This window comes from Lagenorhynchus albirostris, chromosome 10 (genome assembly GCF_949774975.1).
Source record: "Lagenorhynchus albirostris chromosome 10, mLagAlb1.1, whole genome shotgun sequence".
In the NCBI taxonomy this organism is placed as follows: domain Eukaryota; kingdom Metazoa; phylum Chordata; class Mammalia; order Artiodactyla; family Delphinidae; genus Lagenorhynchus; species Lagenorhynchus albirostris.
The window spans coordinates 68,591,426-68,618,181 of NC_083104.1; the positions used below are offsets into that span (position 1 = coordinate 68,591,426).

The 26,756-nt window shown below is 43.2% G+C and overlaps 1 protein-coding gene across 1 annotated transcript in view; it reads left to right on the forward strand.

Moving 5' to 3' along the window:
- The window catches only part of DNAH8 (dynein axonemal heavy chain 8), a 329,745-nt gene extending 309,037 nt beyond the window's left edge, over positions 1–20,708 (forward strand). Inside the window, exons 88-92 of the mRNA XM_060162780.1 lie at positions 1,368–1,524; positions 5,367–5,519; positions 5,633–5,822; positions 17,349–17,470; positions 20,287–20,708. Of these exons, the coding sequence (XP_060018763.1) occupies positions 1,368–1,524; positions 5,367–5,519; positions 5,633–5,822; positions 17,349–17,470; positions 20,287–20,574 (910 nt within the window). The 3' untranslated portion in view covers positions 20,575–20,708. The remainder of the gene's footprint in view (positions 1–1,367; positions 1,525–5,366; positions 5,520–5,632; positions 5,823–17,348; positions 17,471–20,286) is intronic.
- Positions 20,709–26,756: the final 6,048 nt, after the last annotated feature.

Consider the following 26,756-nt stretch of genomic DNA (forward strand, 5'->3'; position numbering starts at 1 on the left):
GGTTGCCTAAAGCAGCCCACATGACCCTGCATGGTCTGGCCCTGACCTTATCTCCATCCTCATCTCTGCTTCTAACTCTCTGGCTCCAGCATCGCTGGCCTTGTCTCTGTTACTCAAATGCAGTGAAGTCCTTCTCGCCTCCAAGCCTTACCTCTTATCTGAATGTCCTCTCTTGCCTCCCACTTCCACTCTGTTTTGCCTGGATGACCTGCTTATTCTTCAGGTCTCAGCTTACATATGACATTTTAAGAGAGAACCTCCCTGATCTTCTAGAGTAAACCACCACATGCGCACACACACACCCCATATCTGTGTGTTCAGACTGCTGGTCGACCGAGCAACTTTGGGACCAAAACTAAGTTCGTGCTCCTCAGAGCATCTGGTCAATTCAAAACAAGAGCTAGAGGGCTTCCCTGGTGGCGCAGTGGTTGAGAGTCCGCCTACCGATGCAGGGGACACGGGTTCGTGCCCCGGTCCAGGAAGATCCAACATGCCGCGGAGCGGCTGCGCTCGTGAGCCATGGCCGCTGAGCCTGCGCATCCGGAGACTGTGCTCCGCAACAGGAGAGGCTGCAGCAGTGAGAGGCCCGCGTACCGCAAAACAAAACAAAACAAAAGAGAGCTAGAGAGTGAGAATGAGAGAGAGAGAAAGAGAGACTATACTATCTTAAAGCATCCTGTTCTTCTTTTCCATAGCACTTATTACAGTGGTATTGACTAATGTCCCCCTCCTCCACTAAAGAAAGGGACAAAGTCAGGGAGCTATTCACTACCATATCCTAACACCTAGCTCAGTGCCTGGTGCATTGTAAATCTTTATTGAATATGTGAATTTTAAAGATGGGTAGCTGCATTTAGATAAATGGTGCCAATAGAACACTTTGGAAATCATAAAACAAGTGGGAAAGTAAGAAACAAAACAGAAAAGACCAAAGAAATTTTAATAATTTATAACTCAGTGAAGAAATATGAGCAGTGCTCTTCAAGCTAACAAATTGTCGATAATGGCAGATTCTTAGGACCAGTCCATAAGTAGGGGAGAATAAAAGGAGATGGGCTTCTTGTCCAGCGTGAGGTTAGCTACAGCAAGATTGGCTAGCACTGCTTTGGATTATTAAGGACTTTCATGGAATCTTTCCCTGAAGATGGAGAGCTTTCATTTCTGAGATGTTCTTGATGTCCTAATAGGAGGAAGTAGAATGGACCTCTAGTTTTTTCATTCCTGTATGTTGATGGTAAAGTTTTCTTTTTCCCCCTTTTTTGGCTGGATTTGATTTAAGTTATTCATAATTTAATTTTCACGTTGATAATTATCTCTGAAGATATGTTTCCATGCCACATTCTGAACAGTTCAGTTCTTTTTGTCAGGTATCAGAGTAACACTGCTTCTGCTGTTCTTGAAACAATTACCAACATTCAACCCAAAGAGAGTGGAGGTGGCATGGGAGAGACCCGGGAAGCCATTGTTTATAGGTTATCCGAAGATATGCTGAGCAAGCTGCCTCCTGATTACATTCCACATGAGGTGAGATACCCTTTCCGCCTGATGCACAGGGCTGTCTTTGGGTTCCACAAGGCTGAGCACAGTCCTGGGACGGTATGTTTCAGTCAGTCCCTTCCTCCCTCTGCTCAATTCTTCTTTTTTACCTTTTGGTCTTCTCTCTCTTACCCTTGCTCAAGCATCTTGCAAAATTACAATCTGCACTTTTCTACTCCACTTTCTCTCTCAATTGCCTTTTCTGTACCCTTTCCCCATCTTTGGGTTCCTCTGTCTTTGGGTCTCCAGATATCTTAATCCTCTGGACTGGGAATCTTTCCCCACCTCTCTTACCCAAGCCTGCTTTGTCCATTATTTAAATTTAGCCCTTTTTTCTGTCTCTTGCCCTACATACTTTTCATTCTGTCAATCCACTCAGCCAGGTAATAGGAAAGCAAGCCATTTAAATGAATTCACTACCCAGTTTGGATGGCAATAAGTTTCTACTTCTTGAACCTCCCAGATGTTTGCTTATTAATCAACATCAGTTTTTCTCAAAAATTTTTTTTTATCTCAAGACCCCTCTACGAAATGATTGAGGACCCCAAGTAGCTCTTGTTTATATGGATTATAACTACTGGTATTTAACATATCAGAAATGTAAACTAAAAATTTTCAAAAATATTTATTAATTTATTGTGAAATAACATTAATAAACCCATCACATGTTAGCATAACATTTATATTTTAAAAATAAATATATTTTCCAAAACAAAAACATTCAAAGAGAAAAGTGGGATTGTTTTACATTTTTGCAAATCTCTTTAATGTCTGGTTTAACAGAAGACAGCTGGATCCTCATATCTGCTTCTCCATCCAGTCTGTTGTGGTATTACAGGTCATGTAGCCTCTGGTAAACTCCACTGTACACTCCCCAGAGAAGGAGAGTAAAAAGTCAAATAATGTCGTAGTATTACTATGAAAAAAATTCAACTTTGTGGACCTGCCTAAAAGGAACTTGGGGGCCTTCAGGGGTCCCAGACCGCACTTTGAGAACTCATCTAAATAAATCTTTAACTGTGGTAAAATTTCTGGACGGTCTGAAAGTTCTGTAATACACCATCCTTCTTCCTGCAAGAAAAACAGGGTCGTGCCCTCTGGCCATCCAGGGCTTTCTTTCTCCTGTTCTCAGCTTCCACCCCTCACTGCTGAGGGTTAGAGCTTCACCTGAGCCTTAGGCTGGGCTGAGGCAAGTTTAGCTTTTCAACCAAAAAGTGAGAGGCTGATGTCCTAATGCAGGTATGACTATGGTCCTGTGTCTACCCTGTCCTGCATCCCCAAGTCTGGGAGAAATGCACTTATCAGTTGGGAGCCCCGAGGCTACCTGGGCTACAGCCCTCCTGCCTGCAGTGAGTGCCCCCAACAATAAAAAATGTTTTCTTGCTTCTTAAAACAATTTTTGCTTCCGTTGTGTAGATGGGTACCAAGGATTTGGCTAAGATACCGAAATCAATGACTTCACATAGAGACGTTTATAGTCAGGGGAGAAAATATTTTTTAAATGGATAGGTATTATAAGCACATACTTTCTTTGGTTCATTGTAAATGATCTTCAGAAGACAGATGAGGCATAATACCTGTCTTCACAGATTTTAAAAACCGGCATGTGAAAGCGAGATAAAATTTACTCTGTATGACTAGACCGCAGGTTGGTATTACCAGAAGAGGATTTCAAGACCCTTGGGGTAATTTGAGCTGTTCAGGGTTAGTCGGGGCCACTTCACCAAGATCTCTGTTCCGGCAACATCCCAGCAGGCACTGAGTGAGGGATGTCCCTAAACGGATTGCTAGATGGGAGGGAGTTTGTACCAAGAGACATTTAAAACAGCTTCCTTTTCCAGGCTCACTTACTTTTTAGTGTCCTTTATTTTACAGAAGAGATGTGTTTTGAAAAATGTGGCTGTAGAGTGAATTTAGTTAACTGAAATGTCATTATACTATTGACTTAAAAACATTCGTGTAGAAAAGACTACCTGGTTTCAGAAACATAACAAAAATTCTAAATAAGACTACAGCAGATCTTTCACTTATTAACAGAAAGACAGTTTTAGGCTGGAACAATAAGCAAGTAAAATCAGTGCTAAAGTTAGATTTTCTAGAGCCTAAGTTTTAAGACACATTAAGCATGTGTCTATTGCAAGGGAAGCCTCTCTTTTAAAACCCTAAGTAGGGCAAGGGGATTTGTTTGGGGCTGTTAGTACACTAAAAGCTACCCGGGCTATTGATTTGATAGTGTAGCCAACAGCAGGGCTTAATTTCTAATGCCGGTTGCAAAAGCATTTCCATAATTTCCCTTTTCCTTGAAGTGTGAATTTCCACAAAGCAGTCCTGATTTAAAGAGAATGCTATATAGGCTCTTTAGCCACTGGAGGCTGAGGGGCTCAAGATGAGAACAGGGCAGCGGAGCCTGCAAAAATGTAAGTTCTAGAACCAGGAATTTAGGTGAATACCTGAAGGTTGGTATGGCAGATTGAGTTAGGACCCTCCTCTGGCATGTTTGACTGGGATTTCAAGATCATTTGCTCTACCTGCGCAGGTAGTCCCGTCCAGGTGTATCAGTTTTACATCACTGCTTCCCTCTCATCCCTCACACACTAGAAGTTGCCCAGCTGCAGTTAAGCAGAGGTGTTCGTTGCTGAGTAGGAAACATCAGCACCATGCCAGAAAACCTGTTCTGTAAAATGAGGAGCATGGTCCAGATGAGCCTGGAGGCCATCTGTCTCTAATATTCCATGACTCAAGAAGAGGCGGTGGGTGCCCCGGTCCGGGAAGATCCCACATGCCGCGGAGCGGCTGGGCCCGTGAGCCATGGCCGCTGAGCCTGCGCGTCCGGAGCCTGTGCTCCGCAGCGGGAGAGGCCACAACAGCGAGAGGCCCGCGTACCATAAAAAATAAAAAATAAATAAAAAAGAAGAGGTAGTGGGCATCTCCAGCAGAGAATGCTACCGTTTACTGGCTTTCTGGTGATTGTGTGGACTGGTACCTCACTCCAAATTTTCTCCCACTCAATGTGTCTATTCTTACCCCTCCTATCCTGGCATCTCTTCGACTGTGGCCAGCAGAAAGTTCAGATCTCTTTATGAGTTCTTGCCAATATTCGTAGTCAGTCTTTTCTCGGGCATATGTCACTAAATTGAAATGTGTATATATATTGGCTTATTTCCAAATAATTGTTATATTGTATTGTTCCCACAACCAGATGCTTTTATATTGATCTCTTCAAAATGGCCAATAAATTATATACAAGAAGGAACAGGTGCTTGATGGCCCTCCCACAAAGTCAAATATTTTCATTGATTAGGTTAGGAAAGACTCTCCTTAGTCGCCCTAGCCAGGGCAGTAGTGACCTTAGGAACCTGCAGCCAGTCATAGTTATTGGTAACTTCTCTGTAAAGATTTGGGCTATATTAACTGTCTGTGACATTTCTGATAACAATTCTGCAGGCACTATGAAAAAAAGGTATTCCAGACTGTGCTCTTATAAAGGTTAGATTGCAAAAGGATATTTAATTGACACTTAGTACTTAATCATTTGAAAGGGGAAAATGGTACAAGTTTATTTCAGCTTTTCATAGTACATTTCCAATTATCAACTAAGTACAATCAGTAGGAAATAAAAATCATTTTAGCTGAACAGTAGTTTCTGAAGCCCAGAAAATGGGGAATTTAATGACAAATTTGGTGCTGCAAGAGATATTTTAGAGTTCGTTTGGGCTTGTAGAGATACATCCAGAGGAAGAAAAGGAATAGAGAAAGGAGAGGTCATCGGAAAAGAAGTGGCAGATGGTTTTTTAAAACTCTCTGTCATTGTGTTGCATGCTTTGCGTTAGGTGAAAGCTCGTTTGATGAAGATGGGACATCTTAATTCAATGAACATATTTCTCAGACAAGAAATTGACAGAATGCAAAAAGTCATCTCAATACTTCGCAGTAGCCTGAGTGATCTAAAATTGGCCATTGAAGGGACGATCATTATGAGTGAGGTGAGCTATTATTGTCTCAATAGTCAATATTATTGTCTCAATTATTGTCTCAATAGTTTCCCTCTTCTGTTGGTTTTTCTTTTCCTCAGATTTTAACTTTACCTCTTTTCCAGAACTTGAGAGATGCTCTGGACAATATGTATGATGCTCGCATACCTCAGATCTGGAAAAGAGTGTCCTGGGATTCATCCACGCTGGGCTTCTGGTTTACTGAACTTTTGGAAAGAAATGCCCAGTTTTCCACCTGGATATTTGAAGGGAGGCCCAGTGTGTTTTGGATGACCGGTTTCTTTAATCCCCAAGGTAGGTGCTCATAGGAGAGTAGGCAAACTTGGAAGTTGTGGATCGTTGTACAGTGGCACTGTGTGATAAATGTATGTTATACAGAACAACACAGAGGTACAGCTTGCTGCATGCTGGACCTGTGCTTTCAGAATTGGAGGCCAACAGATGCTTCTGCTATATTTGTTTTACAAATTCAGTCTGAAATTCTTCCTGCCATATTGCTTCCACAAGATGGGGGCAAAACTCCATTTTTTTTTTTCTCACCCACTTCAACAAGCAAGTCCGTGGTTAGGACAATGTGAAATAGTGGAAGAGTTTTGTTCAAACCTGTTTTTAAATGTTTATGAAAATGACAAAAACGAAGCACCAAAATATGCAAAAAATGTGCCTAGAGTTCAGAAAATGAGACTGATTTAAAAGTGATCATGCGGCAAAAGTCTTATTCAGTGAACTTCTGGAGTCTGTCCCTGCTCAGCTTTTTTTTTTCTCCCCTGAAAAAGTGCTTTGTGATTCCACTGCATGTATTCCTTCATTCCATTCTAGAAATATTTACTGAATAAGTTTCTGACTAGATCTCATAGAGTTCATAAAAGTTTAGAAACATGACAATTTTGGGCCTTACTACAACATGGAAAGTTTTTTTAAGTAATTCTTGGCTAGAATGAAGAGATGCTGGGGTCCTTACAGTTCAGCACCTTATAGCTCCATTAGTTATACAATTTAAGAAGCATTCACACTTACAGATTTTGGGTGTATTATTGTTACTCACAGCAGTATGGTTGAATCTCATAAAATAATATTAAGTGAAGGAAGTCAAACAGAACACATTGTAAGTATGTATACAGTGTTCACATAGGTATACATTGTAATGTATGCATATTGTATGATTCCATTTATACAAGGAATCGAAACAGGCAAAACATCTTAAAAGTAAGAATAATGGTTCCCCTTGTGGGAGAGGGCAGTGATTGCAAAACAGCACTAGGGGGGTTTTGGGTGTTTGGAAATGTTCTGCTTCTTGAACTGGATCTTGTTTACAGGGCTGTATTCCCTTGGTGAAAATTCCTGGAGCTGTGTACTTATGATTTGTGCACTTTTCTTTGTATAAACAATACTTCAATAAATAGTAGACATTTATTTGTCCTCTGGGCACATACATTCATTCACTTCATGCATTTTCAAATGCCTTAACATTTTCTAAATTTAAAACACTAACCATGGTGGTTTTTATGAACTTAAATTATACATGGTACATTATTATGTTGAAAGAATTTAGATTTGTGAAGGACAGCCCCCAGATTTCACTTATCTTTTTCTCCCAGAATTTCCATTGAATTTTGGGAGGAAATTTTTTTATTATGGTTCTCAGATTTTGTGTGTCTACTTATGAGTCTCTTTCCTCCTTACCAATCCTCAATTTGAGTAAATTGTCACCAGGGAATTCCTGGCTTGGGAGTCTGAAGAAATAGTATTTAACTTAACTAGGATTGTTCAACCATCTTTCATTTGCCAGCCCCTCTGCTAGGTGCTTTCAATAGAGAGAGATTTGAGACCTAATTCTTGCCCTAAAGGAGTCCATAATCTGGTTGGTAGGACAGAAATATTAGCAACTTCAACATAATTTGATAAATGCTCCACCCAGTGAGGACGAAGCACCACACTAGCACAGAGGAGAGAAAGATCAATTCTGCTAAGGCAAAGCTTGAGAAGAGCTTCACACGGGAGGCAGTGAGCAGAGTTTGCAGAGGCGGGGACTGGAGACAAGAGCATCCCAGGCAGAGGCCAGAGCAGAGACAAGGCATGTCCAGGGAGAGAAGCCCAATGCGGCCCAAGCTTGGGAAGCAGGAGCAGGGGTGTTGGGGAGTGAGGCTGGGGTGTGAAGTCTTCCAGGGGAGTTTGGGCTGCATCATAAAGGCAACAGCAAGTCACCAAAGATCACAAGATAACCCCAGGTGGAGGCAGACTGTAGACTGAAAGAAGGATGTCCACAGCGCTGAGGCTTTTACCGGATCCAGGGGAGAGAGCCTGAGACCTTAACCAGGTGCAGAGAAGGAGGCAGATTTGCTGGAGTGACCTTTGAGAGAGCGGGGACTGGCAGTGGCTGAGGCCGAAGGCCAGGTACAAGACAGGGAGCATTGATAGAGGGGCCAGCTGGGAGGAAGGGCAGGGAGCTCTGGATTTGTCAGCTTGTGCTGGTGGGACATCCAGGTGGGGAGGTGTGTTGGCAGACTTGGGGTTTGGCAAAGGGGTGAGGATCAGTGATATTTTTAAAAAGTGAGAACATGAAGTGTAGTTTTGATATTTAGAAGCCAAGGGAGTGGGGTTGGTTCATCCCTGGCTTTCCATAGACATAGCTAAGTCGTATATCACAGCACACAATCTCTTTGAGTGATTGCTTTTTCCCATTAGAAATGTAACTTTCAATAGCAAAGTATTAATATGAACTAATCTTTGTTACTATTTCTTAAGATATACTACAAACCAGAGCAACATTTAAAGAAATATAAATACAAATCAGTTTTCTTATTTGTCTTTACTTGTAATAATACTAATCCTTTCTCGTTTTTTTTTTCTTCTTCATTTCTGTTTTTAAACTGAGCTTTGATTCTTTCTCTCATGGCTCTCCATGTCTCAGAAAGTCTTGGACTTATTCAAGCATCCTACCTTTACACGCGAGCATCCAGACACATACCCTTATCTGTGATTGCTTTCTGTTTGTAGCACAGAAGAGTGGAGGTCAACTTTCCCTACATACTAATCATTTCTCTGCTTCCCTTTCCTTCTCTTGACATGAGAGACAAATCACTTTCTGTTCCATCTCACCTGGCCAAATCTGGAAAGCATAGAGATTACAGCAAGCCTCTCTGATCACCTTTTGACACCTGTGATTGATTTCTCAATATGATGTGTCTCCTGGGTTTTATATCTTCTAATACAGTCCCCTTCAATGAAATAATTTTTTTTGGCTCAAAACATTTAAATAAATTATTTAATGTTTTAAAAACCACGTTTAAGTAAAACACAGTGCAGTTTGAAAAGAGGTCATAGTTTCATCACAAATATGTATAGTCAAAATTACCTAGACTTTAAAACACTTGAAAATGTTTTTTTCACCTATGACCATTTGTTTTGTGTTCCTATAATGTTAATGTGGCATCTGATACAATCTGATGTGTGTTTCCCATCATGCCTCCGGTGAGTGCCCCCCAAGCCTAAGTCACTTTGAGGCGCACACCCCCGCAGGGACAGGTGACAGGCCCTGTTTGCCCCCTAGTCTGTGTCTGAGCTCACGCTGCTCCGTCCCCTCATGGTAGCCTGATATTTTGTCATACTGAAGAGGCCGAGTCAGCCAGCCACCCTGGAACTAATCTGGTACGTTCAGCCCCCTTCACGATCATTTCTGTAGCAAAGGATGAGCTCAATCAGGTGGCAATTAGATTTGATTATTAAAGTGGTCAAGCTCCCTGTACCCATGACCCTGTAGCATCTGTTCAATGGCACAGCTTTGGGCAGTGCATGCATTTGCCTCCCAGCAGATTACTCAGGCCCAGTAGAACCTTTGTGTTCCACTGGGGCTTCCCAGCAGTCACTGGCACACACACTCACCTATTGTTTACGACTGTGCTGCTCAGGGTTTTCAAAGGATTTCTGTGGTCGCTTGTTCCCACAGGTGTACCTTTTCAGACCGTCATGCACACGTGATTGAGGTTCTGATTTGTGTGTGTGTGTGTGTGTGTGTGTGTGTGTGTGTGTGTGTCATAGGTAGGGATGTGTTTAAACTTAAAGATTATGAGTGGTCATGAGCCTGACTTCAAGCCAGGGGATTGCCTGCGTTCCACTTCCAGAACCTCTTCATCGATAGCCTCGCTTTGCCGTTCGATGTGCGGCATGACTCGCAGGCGCTGCTGAGGAAAGGGCGGCAGAGGCTGGACGTGCTCTCGAGGTCTCACACCTCGACGTGAGGGTGAACGGTGCAATATCATTGTTTTCCAAATGTTTAACTCAATCTGGAGCGTGATGCCATTCGGATGCCAGATTGTGCTAGTTTTTCTTGTTTTGTTCCTCAGTGTCTTGACCGGCCACGCCCGTCTGTTGCAGCAGAAATCAGCAACAGCTTAGTACTCACTACTACACATCAAGATTTTCAGTTAGAGGAGATTTTACTGAAGCAAGGAGATGGATAATTTTTGTCCTGTTATCTTTTGTTCTTGTAAAAATCACCTACAACCTCTTGCCTGTGTGTTTGTTTTCAGGGCAACGTCGGCAGCTACCAGCGATTTCTGAACGCTTGCCTTGAGGGTGGTGATAAAAGCATGATGTTTGTTGGGCAGAAGAGTGCACCAGGGTTATTAACAGAACTTTAGCATTGGAAGGGTCTGGGGATTTCTTCTAATCTTGTAACAATCCTAAGCGTGTACCCGAGCTGCTGTTTGCCAAACCAGAGCTGCCCCTAATGTCTGAAGGAACCTCTCAGGCCTCCAAACCTCAATTTGGGTGATAGCACTCACTACCCTGACCCCGAATCCCAGAACCAGAGGACTGTTGACACCTTAGAAATGCCTCCAAGTGAATAACAACCCATTCTTCTTGCCTTTGTGGGGGAGACACTTAGATGCACTGGCTTCAGTCTCAACCACATTCCTTGTAATTCTGGTCTCTGCCCACGGTTACCTTCCTTACTAATCCTCTAGGCCCTTGTAATCTGGCCGGCTTCATCACTATACTGAAACTGCTGTCTCCAAGGCCACCAAATCTAGTGACCTTCCTGCTAACTTCACTTCATACCTTGGTTTCCATCCATCACCTTCTTCGGTTCTCCTCCTACCTCTCAGGGGGTTGCTTCTCAGCCCACTTTGTGGCCTCTTCTCAGGCAAGTTCTGCCCTTGGCCCTGGTCCCTTCACTGATGACCTCAGCCATTTGCATAGATGCAACTATTCGTCTCTACTTACGGACTGATTCATCGAAAGTCCCAGTGTTAGCTTCTGATTCTTACTTCCAACTGCCATCATAGAATATCCCATCCTCCTGTGAACCTCACCAGTACCACCATCTGTTCATCTTCCTCCCAAACCATCCTCACCAGGAATCTGCTATATTTGCTTGTGCATCACCACCCTCCAGATCACCCTGACCCTTGTAGTGAGTCCCCTAACATCCTAACAGCTTGAAAGAGGGAAACCAGGAATGCATAGTGTGGTGGAAGATGAGAGGAAGGAAGGACAGATGCTACCAGAGGTCAAGTAAGATAGGGCCAAAAGTGGTCAGATGGCTTCATCAGCAAGGAGACTACTGGCAAGAGAAGTCTCAGTGGAGTGGGTGGGGAGGTGGAGGAATGAGATTGCAGGGTAAGTGAGAGACCAGGAAATGGAGAGACAGAGAATGAGGATGGACAACATGGGTAATTCTCTCAAGAAATTTGGCTTGGAAGAGGAGAAGCAAGTTGGAGGAGCAGCTGTAAGAAGAAAACATTTTCTTCCTTCTTCTTGTAATGACAGGACAGGCTTGAGCCCATTCAAATACTGGTGGGAAGGAGCCAGGAGAGAGAGAGAGAACAAGGATACAAGAGAGGGGTAAAAGAGGCAGGAGGGGATGGCTCCCAAGTGGAGACATGCACTCCAAGCAGGAGGAGGGACACCTCACCCATTGTGATAAGGATAACAAGGAAGGAATGCAAGTGAGTTTGTTGGTTTGGTGGCAAGAAGTTGAGAGAATTCCCATCTGATGATTTCTATTTTCTCTCTGACTAAGGAGGCAAAGTGACCTCAGGAGCAAGAAGGTGTTAGAGGAGAGGTTTACACAGAGTGGCAGAAATTTGAGGAAGAGGGTTAAGGAAAGGATTCCTCAGTGGCTTTGACTATCCCGTCGAGGCTGGTGATGGCTAAACCGTGGTGGCAACTGTGTGATGGTCTCAGTATTGTTCAGCAGCCTGGAATAGGTATAAGAAGGAGGACATTTGGATTCATTTAGCACTGGGGGTTTGCTGGGCAAGTGAAGAGAAGGGGGTGGAGTTGAGGAGAAGGTCTTCAGAAATGATGAGGTCAAGGAACTGAGAGGTCAGGATGCTGAGTGGGATACTGAAGAGACCCAGAAGGTGGCAGGAGGCTCAGTGAGTGGGGGCAGGTGGGCACTTGGCAGGGACAGTGAGGGGAGGAGCATGGGACCAGAGGGTGTGGTTGTTAAAGCTGCAAAGATTTTCATCAAAGGTGGAGGGACAAATGGGGAGGACAGTGTCTTCAGAGTTGACAGGTTCCAGTAAGGGCAAGAAGATGGAGAGAATGTTCTGTGAAGAGGTGGAAGATATGGGAGAGCCTGTTAACCACAGAACCACTCCAGAGGGAACAGTGGAAAGGTTGGGAGGGAGGGGCGAGGTACGAGGTTGGGTCGAGGGAGAGGAAGCATAAAGTAGCAGAGAAGGGACGGAGAAGGTAAAGCAGTGCAGGGAAGTACATTTTGGCACATGAGACATGGCAGGGTTAGCTGATCCCAACCCGGCCAAGAGAATTAGCCCGAGCTCTCTGGCTTGTACTCAGGTTTTGCCAGAGCCAACTGTGTCCTGCATTAAGGACATTTCAGAGAATACGTGCATCTCAGGGGACTCTGGAAAGAGTCAGCTCGTATTACTGACAGTCTTCCTAATATTTTGCTTGTATCATGGGGCATTTCTCTTCCCACTTGTCAAATTTGTTCTGAAAACAAATACGGGTCCGTGATCGCTCATTGTCCTGTCATGCAGATCTTTTTACAGAGCAGAGGTTCTCAGCCCTGCCTGCACAGTAGAATCACCTGGGGAGCTTTTAATACATGCTAATCCCTGGGGCCCCAGACCAACAACATCAGAACCTCTGGGGATAAGACCTCTAGACTCTTTACAGTTAATTTTAAAAGCTCCTTTGGTCATTTTAATGTGTGAGGAACCTGGGCCTTAGACCATTGCCACCCAGTATGTTGTCCACCAGCCAGCAGGAGCGGCATCACCTGGGAGCTTGATAGAAATGCAGAACCTCAGGACCTACCCTCGATCTACCTACCAAATCAGAACTGGTGTTTTAGTAAGTGTTCCTTCCCCTGGTGATAAGTATGAACATTAAAGTTTGAGAAGCCCTGCCTTAAAACAGGAGTGAAGGGCTTCCCTGGTGGCGCAGTGGTTGGGAGTCCGCCTGCCGATGCAGGGGAGGCAGGTTCGTGCCCCGGTCCGGGAGGATCCCACATGCCGCGGAGCGGCTGGGCCCCTGAGCCATGGCCGCTGAGCCTGCGCGTCCGGAGCCTGTGCTCCGCAGTGGGAGACGCCACAACAGTCAGAGGCCCGCGTACCGCAAAAAAAACAAAAACAAAAAAAACAAAAACAGTAGTGAAGCCTGGTCCCACCTCTAGAGATTCTGATTTTATTGATCCGGGCTATGGCTTGGGAAGCAGGAGTTTTAAAGACTTTCCAGATATTTCTCATTTTCAGCCAAGTTTAAGATTCCTGCCTTACAGCATCGAGCAAAGCGTCAGGAAGGGTCCCTGGGGCATTTTTATTCAAGTGGGTGGATCATCCCCATCTTTGTTTAATGATTTCTGACCTTTTATTTAACTTACCAATGAACCACATTTGCCTCTCATTTAGGGGAAAAAACTGCCTGTCATAAAGTTATGGCAGGAACAGCATTTGTCCTCATCTTCCAAGATGCTAACGGGAGGCTTAGTAACTGATAAGACAGGAAATACTGAACAACCATAAGCCCATTACATAAGGACTGGTTCATTTATTAAAGAAAAAAAATATTGCCTATAGGACCATCATTACAGAATACCAACCAACTCCTTGTAAAATTGAGAAGAGCAACCTTCCTGATTAGTTATTTCTTTTATCTCTTCCAAGACGTTGTTTGAATTGATACCGAAAGCCTTCTGTGGCTTTCTTCAAGCCGACTGATTGCACATGTCAAACAACAGTAATTTGTTTGTGGAAGTGTTGGGTCAGGACTATTATAGGAATTAAGACATAACAAGTGTTATTTTAGACCTGAGTTTCCAAAGTATGATCCAGGATTTAAAGTGCGTTTCTTATATATATATAAATTTTTAATGTTTTTTATTGATTGCTGGGAAGATGTTTTATTTATTTATTTATTTATTTGGTTGTGCTGGGTCTTAGTAGCATCAGGCAGGCTCCTTAGTTGTGGCTCGCCAGCTCCTTAGTTGTGGCAGGTGGGCTCCTTAGGTGTGGCATGTGAACTCTTAGTTGCGGCATGCATGTGGGATCTAGTTCCCTGGCCAGGGATCGAACCCAGGCCCCCTGCATTGGGAGTGCAGAGTCTTAACCACTGCACCACCAGGGAAGTCCCTAAAGTGTATTTCTTGAAAGAACAAGCTTGACAAGAATTCATTACGCTGTATGAGTTGGAAGGCAAAAAAATTTTAAAGCACTGCAGTTAGCCCACATGTTACTCAGGTGTTTGAATAGTTAAATCACCCATTTTCATGTGGGTGGTTAAATCTCATAAAGAATAGGTTACTTTTGTTGAGGACTTTCCCCAACTTTTTGTTTCTCTCTTCTGAGTCAAACACATGAACATCTGAATCACTTTTCCACCACTGACGATTGAAGTTTGTTTTAAGAATTATTAAAATTAAATTAATGCCAAGACAGTAGTACCACTTTTCAAGCTTTTATAAAGAAAAATATATCAATAGTCTTTTAAAATTATATAGCCTTCAGAAAACAAGAGATTTTGATTCCATTAGACTTGATATCAGTCTACAAGAAAGATGGTCATTCATGTTTTAAATTCAATAAAGAGCAATTCAGTGGATTCACTACGGTCTGAATTCTGCAAGATCATGTTCTTCTTTTTAGGAGGCTAAAAAAGTATCAAGACTTGAAAAAAAAATGTATCTTCATGTTCTGAGGGGGAATGACCCATGGAACAGTTTCCTACCCTCCACTCTCAGGCCTCAAATTATTTATTTAACATTTTCCTTTCTTAATAGCTCAAGGTAATATGGATTCTAGATTTCATCTACTGACATGCCAAGAGTGCTTCCTAAACATTAAGAGGCTTATTGTTGAAGTCAGCTAGGCAACATCATGCATATTCCCCAGGAGGGAGAAGAGAGAAGATGGTCTCTCCTTAACCACACTAGAGTTTTTCAGAGCTCTGCACCAATGACTGAAGTCTTTGTCCCGGGTGTGTTACATAAGAAAGAACCCCTCTCATCCCTCCCCTGGCACCTATGGCATTGTCCTGAGTGCCATATGGAGTGAGGTCAAATTTGCAATTTATTTGGGACTTAAAATGTAGTAGAAAAATCCAGTTATTCAACTAGTACAGATGGATGGTCAAGACCAGGATTCATGCCTTGTGCATTATGACCTTGTAGTGATAGATTCATTGATCAGTGATGAATTTTAAAATATCATAAAATAGGGCCAATTTAATTCCAGGTACTCTACTTGGATACACAGTGTCTGATACTCCACGTGAATGCAAGCTTAATGTTGAGTGATGAAAATGACATTTTCATAGAGTCGCTTAGAAGGGAGAATTGGATTTTATTATTGTGGTCATATATACCTGACTACCAAACACACAACATGTTAACTACTAAAAAATGGGATCCCCAGTATTTAAAATGGAAGTCAACATAATCACACTGATCAGATCACCTCAAGTGACTCCACACGTAGAGTACGGATAGGCCTGGACCAGCACTTGCTGGCACTCTTGGTTTTATGAAACTACGACCTTATAAGAATCACTTATAAAAGTCCTTCAATCAGCTACTCTGGTTGATTGACCAACTTTTCTTTTGGATTACTGCAAGGGTTCTTCTTGAGCACCCAAATTCTGTTTTGGTGAGGGCTCTGAGTAGACTTTATAAGATGCAAATACAACCAGATATTGTGCCTGCTTCAAATATTCAGTGGCTTCCCACCATCCACAGAGTCACCAGGTCCAAACTCTGACCCCGAAAAATCCTGCCTCTACCTTTGTTCTGGCTTCCCACCATCCACAGAGTCACCAGGTCCAAACTCTGACCCCGAAAAATCCTGCCTCTACCTTTGTTCTGGCTTCCCACCATCCACAGAGTCACCAGGTCCAAACTCTGACCCCGAAAAATCCTGCCTCTACCTTTGTTCTAACCTCATCTGCCATCGTTTCCTCACCTTTAGCCTAGACCTGCATGCCTTTGCACGTGCTCTTCCTCTAACTGGAATCGTCCCATCTGGAAGACTCCTACGTATCCTTTCAAGACTCATCTTCAACTTCATCTTCTCAATTCAGCCTTCCCTGAGTTGTCTTCCCGAGTGGTCCACGTTGTTCTCACCTCTTTACTCATAACGACATCGTGTTGTATGTCTACGTTCCCTCTAGACTGAGCTCCTTGAATGCAGGGCTCATAGGTGGCCTCTTCATCATTGTGGGCATCTCACCTAGAGCAGTACCTGGTACATGGTGGCCACTCCTAAGAGGTTTAACAAATGAATGAATGAATGAAGGAGTGCCTCCCCAAGTGTCTAATTTAATAATGAGGGAGGGGCTTGAGAATGGAGAGAACTTGACTTTCTCACTAAGCAGGCTAGGGTCCTATTCTTGCTCTCTAATTCCAAGGGATATTAACTCACCGCCTGCCATTACGCCTTGTAACTTCCCCTCTTCTTTCCACTCCCATTCAAACCTGATAAAATATTATCACTTATGTGGTGGTTTGTGCAGTAAAGTTCTCAGAGTTCACAAATCTAGGAGTAGTAGGGGCACACAGGTTCCAAAATCTATTCATGATTATGAGTAAAGGGCCTCATGGTTTCCAGTATTAACATGGAGGCCAAAATATAATATATAGGTCACAGATAAATTTTCCTAAGATTTTGAAGTCCATGTTGAAGTTTAAGGTATACTTTTTAAACATCAAATGCTGCTTTACAAGGTAAACTTCTCTTATTGAATTGAATGGCACGATTTGCAAATACTAAGTTAAAAGAAAGCCCACAATATACAGAACCATGTATTGTCTTAAAATAACTGTATTATGCACATTAAAACACGGAGCTTTCCTTTCCAGTGTGATTGCTTTGTTTGATCAAACTGAAAGTCGGGCTTTCTATGTTGGCATTATGCCTTATTTCCTTAGACTAAATGAAATTGTTCCATAATAGCAAAAAGACGCTGATAATGGTTTGATTCAAGTTTTAATTGGAATGCTGGTCTCAGAATATTTGACCATTTCAGTCTTATTCCTAGATACTGGATCTTCAGAGACTATAGGCTAGCACTGGGTTACAACCCTTAGGAGACCTGAGTGGTTGAAATCCCAGGAGAATTTTAAACCAAGACCTTGTCTGAGGCAGAGAGGGTGCTGCTTTCCTGCTGTCAGCTGGCAAGGCGTATTTAGCTCATTGAAACAAAACACTGAAACAAATCTCCCCCCTGAGGCCTGATCTCAACTCCTCTTGGGTGGGCACGCATCTGGAGGTGGACAAGCAACTAACATGACCCCCTTCTTGTTTCTAGAGTGGACTGCACCAAGGCATCAAAATCATTTCTTTCTCTTTTTTTAAGGCTTCCTCACGGCAATGAGACAGGAAGTGACCCGCGCCCACAAAGGCTGGGCCCTGGACTCTGTGACCATTCACAACGAAGTTCTGCGGCAGACCAAGGAGGAGATCATGTCACCCCCTGCGGTAGGTGCCAATGGGCAACAGCAGGAACAGTTCTGGAGCTGGGGCTCAAAGTTCAAGTTCTGCTGAACACTGACCTATAAGTGTCTCCGTTAAGTCCTTTGCCTTTGCAGCGAGGGTTTCCTCGGTTGTGACCTGGAGACCTCCATGCCAACACTTCCAGCATTTGCCAGAGTGGGAATGAATGACAAGCACTGGGAACTCCCCAGACTGCATTTCTTTGTAATTACGAGTTACACTTGTGTTTGCTGAAAAGGATTTTCCACCCGTCTCCATCCACTTCTGTGGGGTACTCACAGAATTGGCAAGAGCTGCAGGACCCTGTGTGGAAGGACACCTGGGTGGGGGAAGGGCAGACGCTCTAAGATAAGCAGACACCCCTGGGAGCCACTGCTTGGACACTTACCTGCCCTTTGAACTCGGGCTAGTTCTTTAACTCTTTTGAGCCTCAACTTCTTCATCTGTAAAATGAGGATGATGATTCAACCTCAATAAAGATAGCTGTGAGACTTCAGTGGGATCATTTAGGCTTGGTTCCAGACCCCACATAGATATTCAATAAATCTTAGTTCCTTCTTCCCTTTCTCTGATTCTTATTCTCTCGGTTGTCAAATCAGGGGCTGGACCAGATGATTTCCAAGTTCTGGCTCTTTTTGCCACTTTATAACAAGGATCACCATTCTTCCAGTTTCCAATAACATGGTCCTTATTTTTGTCTGAGATCCCACCAGAAGAAGCACCTTTAACCTCCATATTTCCACCAACAATCTCTAGATTCAAGGAAACATAGGCTTTTTCAACTATGCCTTCAAAATTCTTCCAGCTTTTTCAGGTATTTGTTACAGCAGCATCCTGTTTCCTGGTACCAAGATCTGTATCAGTTTCCTAAGGCTGTTGTAACAAAGTAGCACAAACTGGGTGACTTAAAACAACAGGAATTTATTTTCTCAGAGTTCAGGAGGCCAGAAGTCCAAAATCAGGGCATTGGCAAGGTTGGTTTCTTCTGAAGGCTCTGAGGGAGAATCTGCTCCATGGCCCTCACCTAGCTTCTGGTGGCTGCTGGCAAACCTTGGTGCTCCTTGACTTTGTAGCTGCATCACTCCAACCCCTGCCTACCTCATCACGTGGCCTCCTTCCCTGAGTGTATCTCTGTGTATCTTCTCCTCTTCTTGTAAGAACTCCAGTCATATACTCGTCCACTATGACCTTAACTAATTACATCTGCAAAGGTTCTATTTCCAAATAGTCACATGCTGAGCTTCTAGGTGGACATGAGTTTTTGCAAGAGACTATTCCATCCAAACACCTTCTAACTACGACTTTGTAAAGTTCTTAGAGTGAAAGGAGCCTAAAAGGATACAGTTTACTATTGGATGATGCCTAAGTGGTTGTATTTTCATGTGGCAATTGTCACCTACTGACTTAATGATGGTATCATATGTCCTGATTTTCTGGGATTGCCCATGGTTTTACTGTCAAATCATGTACTTCAGGTTTTGGTTCAAAAAGTATGGTTCTTATACTGTTAGCCCACATGAGGGATTCCAGAAAACATTTTGCAGCTAATCTCCCTCTCTTTTATTATAAGCTACGTTTACTTCCCCTTCCCCTACCCTCACTGGAAATGGAAAACTGGTCACCATCTTCTACATAAGTATATCTTATGATCTTACGTGATTATTGGAGTCTCCACCGTGATTCCCTTTAGACTTTTTTTCTTCCTGAGTACATGTTCTATGGCTCCCCGCTGCCTACAGAATAAAGTTCACGCTCTTCAGTCTGGCATCTACACTCTTCCACAGTTAAGCCCTAACTTATTTTTCATAACCATTGAACCTGCTGCTAAATATTATAAAATGCTTGGGCTTTGCTGCTCATCCTCCCTTTCTTTGGAGGAGTATTACTCCTCCCTGGGATGCCCACCCTTTCTCCTCTATCTTTCCAAACGCAGCCCACCCTTCAAGGCCATCTCCTCCACAAGGGCCCCCGAGCATTCCAGCCCTTACTGACCTTTCACCTCAAGTCACTGCACTTAGCCTCAGTCAGTGCTATTCATCAGGCAGCCCCTCTAACAAGCGTGTGCTGGTATTCAAGTCATGTCTTTTACATTTTGTTCTGTGTGTGTGTGTGTGTGTGTGTGTGTGTGTGTGTGTGTGTGTGTCTTGTCTCCTGATTTAATGAGGCCCTTGAGGGCAGGTCCTACTGTGTGAATGACAGAGACACAAGGATGAGGTCAGCCACTCTTGGACCAATTCTCACTGCCCTCACCGCCCTCCCCCTACGCCCATCACACCTGCTCTCCCTCTACCATACCCAGCCTCTGAGGGTGCTCGAACCCCTGCTGGCCAGACCTGGCTGCTCGTCAGATCTGGCTGCTCGTCTCACTAGATCCGACAACCGAGATGAAATTAGAGCCACATATTGGCTTGGCCAGCGCAGGCTGAGATCCCGAGTGGCATCCAGCTCTGAGTCCTGTTCTGTGCTCCCACCACCCCTGTCAGAGACTTTCATCTCCCTGCAGAGGCGATTTGGTGCTGCTGGCTAAGTTCGCAGTCCCAGGCAGGCCACCCCCAGGCTCAAATCTCCAGTAATAGGAACATTTCAACAGCGCTAATAGCCTCAAGCTATGCCACAGGGGAACACTGGACTCAGTATTTCACTGGAATGCGTCCAGTGGTGTTTTCTTCTTCTGGTAGTGTTTTAAGATTGGTGTACATTTTCTTTCCAAACTGACAACCTTTTTTACAGTATTGGATGCCCATCTCACAGCACCTAATTTTTAAAAAAAATTCCTGTTACCTTATGCTTGGTTCTTCCAGGAAGGTGTATATATTTATGGGCTGTACTTGGATGGAGCAGCCTGGGACAGACGGAACGGGAAGCTCACGGAATCCACCCCCAAGGTGCTCTTCACGCAGCTGCCCGTGCTGCACATCTTCGCCATTAATTCCACAGCGCCCAAGGACCCCAAGCTGTATGTGTGTCCTATTTACAAGAAACCGAGGCGAACTGACTTGACCTTCATCACCGTGGTGTATTTGCGAACAGTCATGTCCCCAGATCACTGGATCTTGAGAGGTGTAGCCCTTTTGTGTGACATCAAGTAAGTCCATTTCCGCTTGATGAGGGCAGAGGAGCCACGTGGGTGGCCAGTGCTATTGAGAGACTTGGTGAGGCATATCTTTTCTCCCTGATAATTGCTTGATTACTCTTTCTAAATTAAAAAGTTGATATCCTACAATCGCTTGTGTGTATGTGTTTTCCCTCATATCGATATTTATTTATTTATTATTATTTTTTATTGGAGTATAATTGCTTTACAATGTTGTGTTCGTTTCTGCTGTACAATGCACTGAATCAGCTATACATATACCTATATCCCCTCCCTTTTGGACCTCCCTCCCACCCACCCACCCCCATCCCACCCATCTAAGTCATCACAGAGAACCGAGCTGAGCTCCCTGTGCTTTATAGCAGATTCCCACTAGCTATCTATTTTACACACGGTAGTTAGTGTATATACATCAATCCTAATCTCCCAGTTCATCCCACCCCCCTTCCCCCTCTGTGTCCACCTATCCATTCTCTTCGTCTGCGTCTCTATCCCTGCCCTGCAAATAGGTTCATCTGTACCATTTTTCTAGATTCCACATATATGCATTGATATATGATATTTATTTTTCTCTTTCTGACTTACTTCATTCTGTATGGCAGACTCTAGGTCCATCCACATGTCTACAAATGACCCAGTTTTGTTCCTGTTTATGGCTGAGTAATATTCCATTGTATATATGAACCACATCTTCTTTATCCATTCATCTGTCGATGGACACTTAGCCTCATATCAATATTTAAAAAGACAACTCTAAAGTAAGGTTTTTTATTCCAGGCAATCATATTCCATTATAATTATTATTTTTTTTAGATAAAGTCCTATCTTCATGTTAGAACACTTCGGAATTTTTGAATTTTAAAAAACTGTAAGTATTAATTTGTTGCATCCTAAAAGGAGTCTAGCAGATGAAATCGTCTCTCTCAAATAAAACCCACTTTTCCCTTGAATAAAATGGACCCATGTGTGAGTTTATGCTAATGTGTTAGCCTTTGCTCGTTTGAGTTTGGTCTTCTCTCTGTGTTTCTGAAATGGAAACTGGAGGGGTCCAGTCAGTACCCCCTTAGGAGTTATAGCTGGTGGTGTGAAGTATTTGAAACAGAAAATCCACTGGGATGGCTGCTCTTGCAATTTATTATAATTTTATTTAATATTATCTTTTTAAGTGCTTTTGAGCCCCGGAGAACCCTGAGTCTCCAGCTCTCCCCTCCCAACCTCAACTCCGCAGGAGATAAGGAAGCACACATTTCTAGCAGCGAATGGAGAAAGAAAAACAAACTCCATCAAATGAAATTAGGTTACATGCTGAATCCCTTAAAAAGGAAAGTCTTTAAAAAGTGAAGCCATTTCTTACTCTGTAGCTAGTCTGAAACTCGATATGAACCTTTATTTCCTACTGAAGGAAATTGTCAATTTAACAAAACAGATGGGGTCTCATATTGAATGTTCATGCAGCTTCTGGGTACTGAAGAACTGTCTCTACTGGTTTTCCCATCCAGAATCCTCTTGCCTGTCCCCAGCTAAATCCACAAGCTTCGTTCCCTCTGTCTGTTCTGAAGGAAGGGGGTGTTTCATGTTGCCTTGCTCCCCTCTCATCCTTGTGTCACCCTGATCAGAGATGGCCAAGCAATAGCCCAGAGACATGTCCAGGGAAGAACCCAGAAGAAATTCCACCATAATCTAGTGTATTTTCAAACAGTGGAAAATATATTATAGGATGCAAATTGTAGCCGTGGCCTCTGGTCTGCTCCTGATACTGATTCATGTCAAAGCCATAGAACCCTCCAGGGCAGTTTAAAAAAATCAAGTAAACGAGGAATTCCCTGGTGGCCCAGTGGTTAGGACTCGGTGCTTTCACTGCGGTGGCCCAGGTTCAGTCCCTGGTTGGGAAACTAAGATACCGCAAGCTGCTCTGTGCAGCCAAAAAAAAAAAGGAAAAAGAAAATGAAGTAACTGAGGCCCTGGCCCAAGTGTTTTGACACTTCCCCCAGCCTGTAGTCACACTAAAGGAAAAGATGGCATCCTCCGGAAAGAATGTCCTGAACGGAAGCTAGAATCTGGAAGCAACTGCCTGTCTGGGTGAGCAGAGCGGAAGTAAAACACATTATAGCAAACCAAACTACAGGTTCCCAAATAAAACATATTTTATTCATATTCCTATCCAGTTGCCAAAATTATTGAAGGCACATTGCATAGTCTAAATCCCTGGATGTCGTGGTAGGTTTTCAGAGAATAACAATCAGGTTTGATGTTTTCTAATGACTTGAATGTCCTATGGAAAATTTGGGAAAGAGACGGGAAGGATGTGAATCTAGCAAAGATGATGGATCAGACTGTTTAAGGCTACACACATCGCATTTCCTGGGAACTCTCCACGGTTGCTGATTATTTTGTTGTGTGTCAACACAGAGGCGAGAGAGATGAATACTGAGTCTTCCTCAGGGATGGGCACCTGGCTTCCAAGCGGTGCCTCAGAAAATGGTCTTCCTCACGGTGGGTACCTCTCCGCTCTCCCTAGTTCTGCAGAGCTGGCTGGGGTCCAGATCTGTTTGCTTTCTCCAGGCTTGCTTAATGGTTTCCTTAGATATTTTGAGCCATTGAACTTGCATAAGCACATAACCATTTTCTCAGAAAAATTGTTAACTCTTTTACTAATTACATAATTTGCCACACTTGAGTGAGGGAGACCTGGTGAGCATAAAGGAGCAAAGGATCAGGGACTAAGTGGTTAAACCGGCTGAAGCTGGGAGAGGAAAAAAAAGTAATTTTTGGTTCTCCTTGGAGTCAGTCCACATATTCTCATTTTGGTCTCGGCAAAATGAGCAATGAGATTTATAACTTTGTTGATTTAAAATGTTATTTTAGTTTGGATTTTGCATAAAAATAAGACCAAAAAAGAAGTGTCTCAAGATACATCTTGTGAAAGGGACCAGTCTTGAGGGTGACGTTGCATGAACAAGCCCCACTCTCTTCTGTCAAAGAGACCTCAGGTGAATAGGGGACTCACCTGTACTGTGGGTGTGACTCAGGGCCATGGGTGAAGTACAAAGGAACGGTTAAACTCAGGGATGAGGGATGAACTTGAAGACAAGTTAGCCTTTCAGTTGGGTCTTTGTCTTTCCATAGATGGTACCAAGATGGTACCAAGACAGTAGATGGATATATTCTAAGGAAGGGAACAGTGTGAGGGGAAAAAACAGTATAAAGATGGGAAACTTCATGGAACGTCCAGAGACAGAGACCAGACCGTGTAAAGTCCTCCTCAAGAGCCTTCAAAAAATTTCCATCTCCTGGAATGTATACTCCAAATACCAAAGCCCTCCATGAGCTAGCCTAAAATAAAATTTCTGCCTGTCGCCCACCCCATCACTCAACTTGCTCAATTGCCTTTAGGACTATTTGATGTTGCCTGAACATCACACATATTTTCATCCTTATGTTGTTCCCTTATCAAGAAATACTTTCCCGTACAGAACAACCGGAACTTTCATATACTGCTAGAGGAAATGGAAGATGGTGCAACCATTCTGGAAAACAGTTGGACAGTTTCTTAAAAGTTGAACACATGACCCAGGCATTCCACTCCTAGACATTTACCCAAGAGAAATAATAGCATTGTGCCTACAAACACTTACCCATGAACGTTCATAGAAACTTTATTTGTAATAGCCAACAACTGGAAACAACTCAAATGTCTATCCACAGCTGTATGGATAAACTATGTACACCCATTCTATAGAATACTGCTCATCAGTAACACAGAACAAACTGTTGATGAACAGACATGGATGAACGTAGACAAATCTCAAAATAATTATGCTGAGTGAAAAAAGCCAGACAAAACAAGAGTGCATAATGTATAGTTCCATTTTCATACAAAACTCTAGAGAATGCAGACCGATCTGTAGTGACAACAGATCTGTGGTTGCCTGGGGGAGTGGAGCAAAGGCAGGAGAAAGAGATTGCAGAGCAGCAGGAGGACACTTTGGGGGGTGAGAGATGTGTTCATTCTCTTGATGGTGGTGATGATTTCACATGTGTCAGAATGTGCCAAACTGTACACTTTGAACGTGTGTAGTTTATTGTACCTCAATTATACCTCAATAAAGCTGTGAATAAAAGTTCTCCCTACACCACTTGATCCTTTCTTCATCCTCTGTGAGGACTTCGTGACCCCTCTCCACTCCCCCAGGTACGATTTATTGCTGCTTCTGCACTTTGATTGCAACTGAATTTAGGGATTTTCACCCTGGGAATGAATAACATGTGTCTCTGGCTCCTCATTCTAGAGCAAGCAGAGTCTGGCTTTTGGCACCCCAGCAAGTGTTGACTGAATGCAAGAAGGAATGAACAGCGAGTGACCCCATTTGGTAAGTGTAGGCAAATGATGGGAAAGGAGGGCATGTCGAGGGAGGGGGGCGTGTTGGGAATACGATGGAATGACAGTGGGAAACCACTGATGGTTCTGGACTGATACAGGAACGGAAGTGGGGAGGCTGTTGCTCTACACCCAACAAGGTGAAGTGAGCATTGAACAAGAGAGACCATTAGAATGGAAATAAAACAAGTCATGTGAAAGATGGTATGGAGGCCAAATTGGGGCATTCAGAAACTAAGTTGATGAAATGAATAGTAAGCAGGTATTGTTAAAATACATAGCAGTTTAAACCTAAAAGTCCATTGACAGATGAATGGATAAAGAAGATGTGGTACATATATACCATGGAATATTACTCAGCCATAAAAAAGAATGAAATGATGCCATTTTCAGCTACATGGATGGACCTAGACATGACCATACTAAGTGAAGTAAGTCAGAAAGAGAAAGACAAATACCATATGATATCACTTATATGTGGAATCGAAAATACGACACAAGTGAACCTATCTACAAAGCAGAAACAGACTCACAGACATAGAGAACAGACTTGTGATTGCCAGTGGGGAGGGGGGCAGGGGAGGGTTGGAGTGGGAGTTTGGGATTATCAGATGCAAACTCTTACGTACAGACTGGATAAACAACAAGGTCCTAGTGCATAGCACAGGGAACTATATTCAATATCCTGTAATAAACCATAATGGGAAAAAAAAGAAAGACGTAGCAGGTTATAGCCTGGAGAGTCTAGTTGGATGTTTCTTCTGTCATTACAATTTGGGGAAAAGAGCTGTTTTCCTAGCCAAGTCCTTACGAATAACTGCCAGGGTCTCTGCAGAAAGACTCAAAGATCTGTGTGCTCATCGTTGCTTACGATGAGGTCTGTGACTTAATAACACCGTGTTACTGTGTCCCAGGCGCTGGTCTGAGCACTTGACATGCATTAACTTATGTAACCTTTATATCAACCCTATGAGCTCTGATATTATCATCTCCATTTCACAGACGAGGAAACTGAGGCCCAGAGAAGCTAAATAATTTGCCCAGGTTCTCCCAGCTAGTAAGTGACAGAGCTGGGGATTTGAATCCAGGCTGGATGGTTCCAGTCTATGCTCTGATGAACTTTGCAAGGCAGTATTGGATTTTTTTTGTTTTTTTGAAGCCAGAGTCTAATGGCATAAACCTCTAAAATTCATCATTGTGCATAGAAAATAGGACATCTATGTTTCTCTGACTTGTTAATTTGAGCAGCTTTCATTGTCTGGCTGGAAAGGATAACGTGCACAGGAGAGAGACTATTAGGCAAATAACAGCAGTTGTATGGTGTGCAAACAACGGTACATTTAAAATTCAGGAATTTTGAAGGCAATTAGCAGGTTCATTTAACATGCTCTTTGTGGGCTTTCTTGAACATTCTAGACCAGCAGATGCATTGTCAACAGGAAGGAGCTGGAGGAATTAGCTCTAGATTCCAAGTGATAAGACTCGAGGTCTGTTCCTGGGACACAGGCCCCCTGTAGGGCAGCTTCCTTGTCCACATGCAAAAGAAGAAACAGTAAGACATTATTTTATTTTATTTTTATTGAAGTATAGAAATAGATGATTTACAATGTTGTGTTAATTTCTGCTGTACAGCAAAGTGATTCAGATATGTGTGTGTGTACACACACACACACACGCACATACACATTCTTCTTTATATTTGTTTCCATTATGGTTTATCCCAGTACATTGAGTATAGATAGTTCCCTATGCTATATAGTAGCATATCCATCCAGGATATAGGATGTTTATCCATCCTA